The 9,919-nt window shown below is 31.1% G+C and overlaps 1 protein-coding gene across 2 annotated transcripts; it reads right to left on the bottom strand.

The window, feature by feature from the left end:
- On the bottom strand, positions 1,120–6,613 carry LOC109332362. Of its 2 annotated transcripts, XM_019567318.1 has the most exons (10): positions 6,533–6,613; positions 6,147–6,421; positions 5,088–5,171; positions 4,595–4,972; positions 4,173–4,308; positions 3,854–4,016; positions 3,556–3,684; positions 3,085–3,279; positions 2,053–2,175; positions 1,120–1,609 (listed from the first exon to the last, which is right to left on the bottom strand). In XM_019567318.1, the coding sequence occupies exons 2-10, from the start codon at positions 6,325–6,327 to the stop codon at positions 1,502–1,504; spliced, it is 1,497 nt and encodes a 498-aa protein (XP_019422863.1). In that variant the 5' UTR covers positions 6,328–6,421; positions 6,533–6,613; the 3' UTR covers positions 1,120–1,501. The 2 variants fall into 2 exon arrangements, with proteins under 2 accessions (XP_019422863.1, XP_019422864.1); XM_019567319.1 differs by lacking the exon at positions 6,533–6,613 and having other exon boundaries at positions 6,147–6,478.

Here is a 9,919-nt window from a genome sequence, read left to right on the forward strand (position 1 = left end):
TTGCCAAGTTCCATAAAAGGCTATATTATATTCAGAGTTTAGATTTGAGCTTCAATAACTTAGCTTCTAATAGCCAGAGGTGCTGGCAAACTTGACCTTGTTGGAGAAACTAAAGCTGCAAAAAAATCATTTCAGTGGTTGTATACCCAATGGTTTTCTCAACTTGAGAAAGCTGAAGAAACTGAATTTGTCAGACAAATTTCTTGAAGGGTAAACCTCTTATTGACTTTCGTGGGAGTTCTTATTCTGGAAATAAGAGTTTGTATGAGAAGTTTCTTATTTTGGCTACATAGCATTCTGAAACAATTGCACAGTGGAATTTTCAGTATACCTTTTCATGTATCCTTTAGAAATAGAAAGTTGAGACACAGTGGAATTTTCTTCATGCAGTACCATGGAACTGACATTAGGATTTGAGTATCACATATTACTACCAAAAACATTGTAAGTATTATCCTCAAACAGGGCTTGATGGTAAGCAAGCTTGAATTCCACTAAAGAGAAGCAACCTTAGATCACCTTAGGAAAAAAATAGTTTGGATTGATGTGAAAGTTTATCTAAAAATATCCTAAAAAGACAAAAGGTTGGCTTTTGTGAAGATAGAATTCAACAAGTTGCTTTCAATGACCATGCACACGTTCAACTAAGAAAGCAGTACGATTAGTTTCCATCTTAGGTAAACATATGCTGTACCACAATAATGTATTACTTTATATGTCACTTTCTCTGATTGGTTAGAAAATATATATTTAAATTTAAAATTTAATAATAAAGTATTTTTGTGAGTAATCAGGAAAAGTGACACACTTTTTGGGACAGAAGATATACTCCCATGATTACAAAAAAATTCATGCATAAATCTATAGTAATGAGATGTACGTGTATTAGACTAATAAACTAGCTAGTAAAATATTCACTTATTACTAAGAATTAATTATATAATTAAACATAGTGAAAAAATTGTATGTACGGAACGTGCATGAGTTTGATACATTGTCAGTACATCATCAACCATTCATATTTAATTATCATTGACTCTTAGAAGAAGTAATATAATTGAATGTGGATAATATACTGACCGAGCATAAAACCTGTATTAATAGTGCATAAATATAATATTAGTCATTAATTAATAATGTCTCAATAATTTATATTTATCTCATGTGCAACTCTTATATGTAAGTTTTTCTTGAGCAATAATATTTTTTTGCTTCCAATAATTCAAAGATGAGTAATTATAAGCATGGACCCTCCCTGTCGGTAATTTAAGTATGCATGGGTAGGACCATGTTTGTTCAATGCTTGTGCCAGTGACCCCTCCTTGAGGCTTGTTTGGTCACAATAACAAGATAGTCATGGCATCATCCCACACTCTGTTGCCTCTATAATTTTACAGGACAAGATGTTCTACCATGCCAACAAAATTGCCGTATAAACGCATCTTGAAATGACCATAATTGACCATAAAATTGTAAAATTGCTAATACTTTTATCAGTAGGTTAGAGAGCATCCTCAGGTAGCACCAGTTCCTGGTAATTCATGTAGTCAATGCCATTTAACCTAATACAACATAATACTTGCTCTGGTAGCTCCTCTTCTTTGTTCCCCTGTTACATTATAGGATGCAAACATTAGGATACTAATCAACAATTATGTTATTCCTACACCTAAGTTTTTATAACTGGCCTTGGCCTTAACCTTAGTTCTGTTGACCTTGTTATTGATTTCTAACATTGTTAGTCTACTAGCCAAATTATAAGAGCATTATGATGGATATGATTCAGATTTGTTATTTGTGATTCGTTATCTTTTGCATAATGGTGCATTGATCCTATTACTTGTATTGACCTGTGTTGCATGTTGTAATCGGGTTGGCACTCCATGTGCCCTTTATAATTTATTTGCTAAAAAAATAAGAGCATTATTAACCAATATCTAACTCATCAATCACTAGGTGTCGGGTTTCACGCGTAGATTAAACAATTGTCCATAATAAACAGGAGCAGAAGAGAAAATGCATTTGATTTTTGGTATAAGAGAATCAACTTGCCTGAATTGTGAGGCCAACGTCTAGAGTGCACATCTTTAATCTATCCATGAAAGCCTCAAAACCTTTCCTTGAGATATAACTGAATCTATGCATATCCAAATCAATCTCAAAGTAATTTTCTCCCTACAAAACAAATATCAATTTGGTTAGCTGATTCAAAAGAAGATCACTAAGTAAAGTACTACATGTGGATATCCTGTGTCTTTTATAATGAAATGACACCACTATAAGTTGCAGATTTAAGATAAAGGGTATCATTAAGATTCAACAAAAATGTACTACAAGTCAACAAGGGGAAGGGGACCGCAGAAAAGCTTCAATTTTATAAATGTTTTTCCTCTAATGATCTACAACAACAACCTAACTTTAATCCCTATACGTGAGTTTAGCTACGTGGATCGAACAATATCATAATGTTCTATCATAAATCACGTTCACACTGAATTAACTGTCATATTAACTCTTAACCTTGAATAATATCACTGAATCATGGAATGACACTGACATGAATATGGACAGAGACTGGACTATTTATCATTAAAGAAAATGTTAGCATCACATATGGTAAAGGGACTAGAGTGGTTGAAAAGGAAAACATGCATGTGCAAATTCTTCACATCCAAATTTCACTGAGAAACAAAATAAGCTTTCAACATCAATGACGACATCCAATCCAATACCTTACATGCGGACTGATAAAGATAATAGAAAGCCTTGGTGTTGCTATATTCAACTTCAAAATGGTATTATATGAGATGAATTATAGGGAGACTAAATGGAAATAAAAAGTTACCAAGGTAATGTTTGGTAAACATGTCAAAATAGGATAAAACTTATGTGTTGGGTGAAATTTATAAATTGGAAAGAAAAACGCATATGGTTAAAAAATAACATTTTTGTTCCACTAGAAGAGGGTGGAACCATAGAGAAAAGAACATGACATCACGTTCCATATTATTCTGTCTGCATGATGAGCATGTAAAAACAATTGGCTTGTGCATTCTCTAAGACCATTCAAGTATTGAGACTCACAAAGTAAAACTCATGTTGGGGACGTGAAAGAACCGGTTTCTCATTGTAAGCTTGCATAAGCCTTCGTTGTGCTGCACTCAAATTAAGATCTTCCACATTGACAACACGGCCTAATATTTTCAACCTATCCCGGAAGGGTACAATTGTATCTACACGATAACCCTTTACCTTCTCAACTTCGTCGTCCATCAATCTCTGTAGAAAAACATAGACTGATGTTACACATGCAAGGCCAGTGAAACATGAAGTGATTGAGCTTCCCTCAAATTAACAGACATAAAGACAACAATTAAAGAATTCAAGAGGAACTGAAAAACTACAAGTACTATCGGGAAAGATTTGGTTATGGCATATAAAGATAACTAAGCTTGGAGATTTTTTATTTTATGGATAATCGAAGAGCTAATCTTAAAGCATTAATCTTGGGTAAATTTAAGCAATAAAGAAACACATGAAGGCTCCAGATCTTACACTCAAGTTTTCTTGAAAATGCAATGGAAGTTCCTTGGAGTAACTTTCAGAAAGTTTGAAGTACAACACAAAACTTACTCCTTCCCCATCAGTTTTACCTTGAAAATATGAGGCCGGGTAGAGTGGAATCTGAAATCCACAAAACAAAGAGCATAAGAATATGCAGCCACAAAATGATGTTTATAAAACCTTTGTTGACAATTCGCCATAATCAATTAAAGGCAAGAGTGGAGCTCGAAGTCCAATTAATTGTGTGTAGATTTTAAAGAATAATTCAATTTTAGCAAAATAGAAGTACCTGAACATTTACAACAAGTAATGGTGGGAATTTCTCTGAGGAACTAATAGCGGGAAGCTCCACAAACCGAGCTATATGGTCCAATTTTCTTGGAGATAAAAATACATCTACGCCAAATGGGTAATATGCAGAATAGTTTGCAGCAAATTCCTTTATCTTGTCCCTTCCATAAAGAATAAAAGGCAAGCCAGACATTATTTTTATTGATATTTATGTAAATAGTTTCAATTTAATTATGAATACTGTGCATTTTTAAATACTGTGCATTTTTAAATACTGTGCATTTTTAAACAAATTACATACAGATTCTTAATCTTACTTAAGATAATTTACACCTCGAACTTTGAAAGTGCTTGGATTAATCTGTGACCAGGAATCAAGAATTTTCTTATCGATTGGACAAAATGGTACTTGAGAACCTGCAACCGGTCTTTCGAGAAGTGTCTTGGAAGAAACTGAAAACCAGGAGAGCAATAGAAAGAATCACAACAATTATATTTACTCAACTTCACCTGAAGATGCATTCTCCAGGAAAAACTACAATTGACTAAAACATATGTTAGTATTTTAATCGACAACAACACTACATCTTATATGAAAAAGTACATTTTTTCCCTCCAGCTACAAAGTAAAACTTCGAAGGTGAATTGTAATAACTCATGAACTTGAGTGCATGACAGGTTAATGAAAGTGGCAATGACATGCAATGATAGCAATGCTGTTTAAAGAATTTCCACTCACATAGAGCAGCATTCTCATGTCCTTCCTTCGAATTAAAGGAAGGTTTCATAGGAGCCTTCTTCCTTGCACTAGGAGGACTGGAGCTTGAAGATCTTCTTTCATCAAAAGATGGAACTGGAGATGCCAGACATGACAAATAATTGTTAGGAAGTGTCCCACAATTGTCCAAAATACCATCATCCTTCTTTGACCTAGAATCTATTGAGGAAATTTCATCGAGGAACACTGCTTCATTTACTTCATTTCCAACAAATTTACTTCGAGTATCATTGACATCTACACCAGAATGCTGAACATATGAACTTATATGGTAGGCATCTCTTGATGATCGGACACTTGATATGGATCCACCTTCAATCCCATTAAGCGATACTAAGTCTGCATATATAAATTGTATTTGATTATATATATGTATATATATATATATATATTTAAAGATAAGTAACCTATAAAAAGTAGTTATTAAATATATCTAAAATAATATAAAAAACACCTTCAAGAACACTCTGAAAGTCGTCATCCCGATCAGAACCAAATTCTTCAATTGAATCAAACCACGATTCGTCAATATTTCCAGCTGCCACAAATTAAAACTCCAAAAACAAGTTAGTAATAATGAAGGTTGATAATATGAAAGCTAACCAGGATTTCCGGGAAAAAAAGAAGAGAAGGTTTTATGCACCAGCAGCAGTTAAACAAGATGATAATTACAAGCTGGACAGAATGTCTCTTGAGGGGGGCATTAAGCAATCACCAGAAGATGGAATAGATCCATGGGGCCAGTCATTGCAAGATTTACATTTTAACTACTTCAGAAGGTAATACAACTCATGCTATCATAAGTTCTAATTCTACAACCCCTCCCTGCACGAGTGAGATAATAAGGACCTAATCCGAGCAACGAATGCAACTTTTAAGTGTTCATTTCTCAGACTGCAAAAGAAAGCTGTAGTGGATGCAACTCACCTACTGCAATTACGCTCAACGGCACACACAGAGACATGAGTATTACAAATACCCCAAATTTCAATACCACTTTTCCACAGAAATCTAATGTGTTCATTCATACTCCAAAGGGAGGATTTCAACAGCTCCCTTCATATAGAGAAGAAAATGAATTTGCCTAAGCCTGCCATTGTACCATAGACACAATTACTGGCATTGCTTTCGGTTGTGAATGAGAGTAATTGATTAGTACCACTAATTATTAACATTTACTCCATTCTCCTAAAGTAATTGTTTAGCATTTCTGCTGCTACATCTGTCTTCCATTGCACACCAAGAAATCAACTCCAGCAACATTTCCCAGAGTCCAAACTCCAACCACCCCAATAGAACTAAAACACTTAGCAAACTCATTACAAACAAGAAGGATTCAATTAAAAGTATTCCAACAACAAAACACAAACAAAAAAATTCCAACCCGAAATAAAAACAAAAAACCAAGAAACTTTCTGCTGTCTCATAATCTCATTTACATACTTCCACCCCAAAAACATTCCACGGAAATGCATGTCATAAAACAAAAAACAAATACAAGAAAAGCATCAACCTTGGAAAGTGGGGCTGACAGAGGAATCATCAGCCTTGTCCAATGATCCTTTAGACGACCTTGAAGACACTCTTCTCCTCAGTCCACCAATCCTCCTCTTCCTTGTCTGCCTCCTGGAGGTAGAACTCAACATTCCTCCTACGCTCCCTCGTTGCTGTTGAGTTGACATACAAGTCCCCATAGCATCAACACATTCACATTCACATTCACATTCACATTCACCTTCAGGCTTCAGGCTTCAGCTCAGATCCCTCACCCTCCCAGGGAAAAAACGTCTACCATATAGACACGGTGAATATAAAAGAGAGAAAGACACAGTCATGAAACTGAATGTAAAGAAGAAAATTAGGAATTAAGAAAATAAATAAGGGAGAGGTTGAAGCTACCGTTTGTTTGTGTGCAAGTCACCAGAAAGACTGCAACTTCTTTTCCCCTGTCATCGTCATCATGAAGACAATAAATAAAATCTGCCCAGAAAACAAAATAAAATGTTATGATTATAACACTTTCACAAGTATATATTTTGTTGAGTTTATAATATGTGCACCGACGGCGTAAGGTTTTTTACATTGTCAGCATATCTCCACCATTGATTTGTATTACTTTGATTTGATAGTCAATGGTTGTTAACAAATAAATAATGGATGATTTACTGCGTGTAAAAAACACTTACACTATCATTGTATACATATTAAATCCTATTTTTGTTTTTAGTGTAATGTATATGCATATAAAAATTTATATACAATTTATATTCATCAATTATTTGTATTATTTATATTTTTATGTGAATTTTTTTATACAATTAGGATATACATATTTTTTTGTATATATTTCGTAATCAAAACCAATATGAAAGTCAAGTACAATTCAATTTTAATTATAATTATAAATAGATAACAAAATTGTGTATTTAATTTTAAGGAAAAATGCATAAAACTCATTTAAACTATATGTTTTTTAAAAAAGATATCATAAACTATTTTTTCTTATTAATTAGTTCAATTGTGAGAATATTGTTAAATTACTAATAGACCAACAAGCAAATTATTCTCATTAAACTTTCAACATTAGAAATTCAACAATACAGGTTAGCCAATATTGATGAATACATGAAATGGCCATTAAAATATCAATTAATTAAAAAGAATAGAATGAGTAAATTTTAGAGTTAAAATTAGTTAACGCATTAATATTGGTATATATAAAAAAAAATAATGATATGAAGATTAATACAAAATGTATGAGTTAAAAAAATTCATTTTTATTAATATAACATTATATTTATGCTGAGAAAAATGTCACCAACATTTACAGTTTAAGAGGTAAATAAAAATATATTTCATACTCATTACTTATAAAAGACTTAAAAATTTAAGTTATTTTTATATTATTTTTATTAATCAATATTATTTTACATTGACATTCAAACATGTTTAATTCAAAGACCATCTTTTATCATATAATTAGTTTTTATCCAGCTGTAAGAGTTGTTAAATTTAATTATTATAGAAAGAAATAGTGCTACGGTTGAATTTGAGTTGACTTTTATATTATTTAGTCTCCTCATATTCAGCGTCAAAGAACCTCAAAGTAAATGGAAAGTACGAAATTAAGTAAATAAAAGTCCTACACTTACTTTTTGTATGCAACATAACTTTCTAACCTGTTGAACTTAGAGGATAACAAAATCCAATTATTTATATAATACTTGTGTATTTAATATGTTCACAAAATACTAATAGATTATTGTATTTAGATTTTTTAACTATTTAATATGCCAAAAGCATAATTTATCTATATTTTTTAGCATATTCAATATGCCACATATAATATTTTATTCAGTTTTTAACATATTTAACATGCCAAATATGTAATGCATTTAATTTATTAGCTATTTTATATAGTAGTCGTACAGAATTTAGATTAAAATATTATAATACAGTATTATATTATTAATCATACTATTTTAAAATGCATTATAATTATTAACTAGTTGGTTTAATTAATATATCATATTTTGAAATTCGAATTTAATTGGAACGTCAATTATTTACTCTTTTGAAATGCAATATTCTCTTAGTGAAATTATTATATCACTTATTTAGTATATTTGATTTATTAGTTGAACAAAGTTAGATTTTATAGTATATCATATAAAGATAAATGTTGATATTATAATAACATTTGTTAAAATAAACAATTATAATACCATGAAGAGGATTGACATTAAAAAATTCAATTAATATATTTATTTGTATCATATTTATATATAATATTTTATAATTTATGTTTTACCTCTCCTATAATAATTATAGTTATTTTCCCACTCGTTACCTATCTTATTGACTAGGTAAGGCAGATAAATTGTCTTCAAGCACTTTTAATCAATAAAATAATCCAATAAAACTAGTCATGTGTAACTAACTTTCCTAATTTTTTAAAAATATATCATAGCATTGCAATTTTACACTCATTTAATATTGTAGTATTTCATAGTTAATAGTATTGAAATGAAGAAAGTTCTAATTTAATCTTACCCTCAACCAATTACTTCTCAACAAGTAAAAAATAGAGATACTAGTTAAGACATTTAATAAGGGCAAATCGGGAGAGAAAACAAATGTCTGATAATAAGAATTATGAAAACTTCTTATATGGCGCCTTACCATAAAAACAAATAAAATAATATCGTAATAAACTATGCTTATAATATATATTAGAATTAAAACCGTACAAATAAAAAATTACTAAAATAAAGGCCAAATGAAAAGAAAGAAAAGTCAAAGTTGTTTGGATTTCAGAAAAAATAGAAACAGAAAAATTCAATACTGCACGGTGACCGCAATGATTGATGTGGACAGAAAATACATGTCTTTAATAATGTTTCTTTTTATCTGTTTCAGATTTTAAAAACTAACAAAAAAAAAAAATTTCTTTTTATTTATTTGATAATACTTGATTGACCTAAAACATGAAATCACACACCCCGTTTCTTATAACTTGCTTTGAAGTTGGCACTTAGCAGCAAAAATGGGTTTCACGAAGAATGGACAAATTTACCACGTGTCAAGATGTGATTAGGCGACCGTGTGGAAGAGTGATTCAGTACGCAGAGTGCAGAGTTATGTGGACCAACTCCTACCTTGTTGCTGAGTTACCGTACAGTTTTGGCGTTTATCTGACGTCGTTTCACACACTTATGTAAAGGTCGAAGTATCTTTATCAATGTCCGTGGATTGCGTAAGGTCAATCCAAATGTGTGTTTATAGGACTAAAGGATCTGTTGAATGGTACAGATACATTCATATTAGTACCTTTTTCGTCAATTACAATTTGGGGTCCCCAAATGCAGGAGGGCCTTATATGTTAATGCTATGTTGGATATGAATCAGATTTACCATACTATAATTGACTTTAGTTTTTTTCTGACTCGTGTTTTTCTTCTGACTTGCGTTTTTCTTAAAATAGATTTCAAGGTCTTACAAAGATAATTTGATATTTTTAATCCTTTTTAAAATGAATGAATATATATTTCATTGAGATTCGAGTTTAAAAGGGAAAATTATATTCAACATATTTGAAGTTTTATCACGATAGAGTCACAACGTGTTCTTTTTTATTTAAGAAATAACCTATCAAATTTTGTATTTAATAATTATGACGTTGAGAAAATTATACTGATTATTAATTGTACTAATTATAAATATTTGTCTTAGAAATAAATTTAATTAAATGAAGGAAAAAACAAGCAATTAGATTAAGACTATAGT

Source organism: Lupinus angustifolius, chromosome LG18 (genome assembly GCF_001865875.1).
Source record: "Lupinus angustifolius cultivar Tanjil chromosome LG18, LupAngTanjil_v1.0, whole genome shotgun sequence".
Lineage (NCBI taxonomy): Eukaryota > Viridiplantae > Streptophyta > Magnoliopsida > Fabales > Fabaceae > Lupinus > Lupinus angustifolius.

Bases quoted from the DNA above. Each gene is read 5' to 3' on its own strand.
- LOC109332362 (XM_019567318.1), bottom strand. From the start codon at position 6,327: ATGGGGACTTGTATGTCAACTCAACAGCAACGAGGGAGCGTAGGAGGA. The intron at 3,280-3,555 runs GTAAGATCTGGA...GTTTTTCTACAG, and splicing joins ATTTTCAAGAAAACTTGAGT to AGATTGATGGACGACGAAGT. The intron at 1,610-2,052 runs GCAAGTTGATTC...ATAATGTAACAG, and splicing joins ACGTTGGCCTCACAATTCAG to GGGAACAAAGAAGAGGAGCT.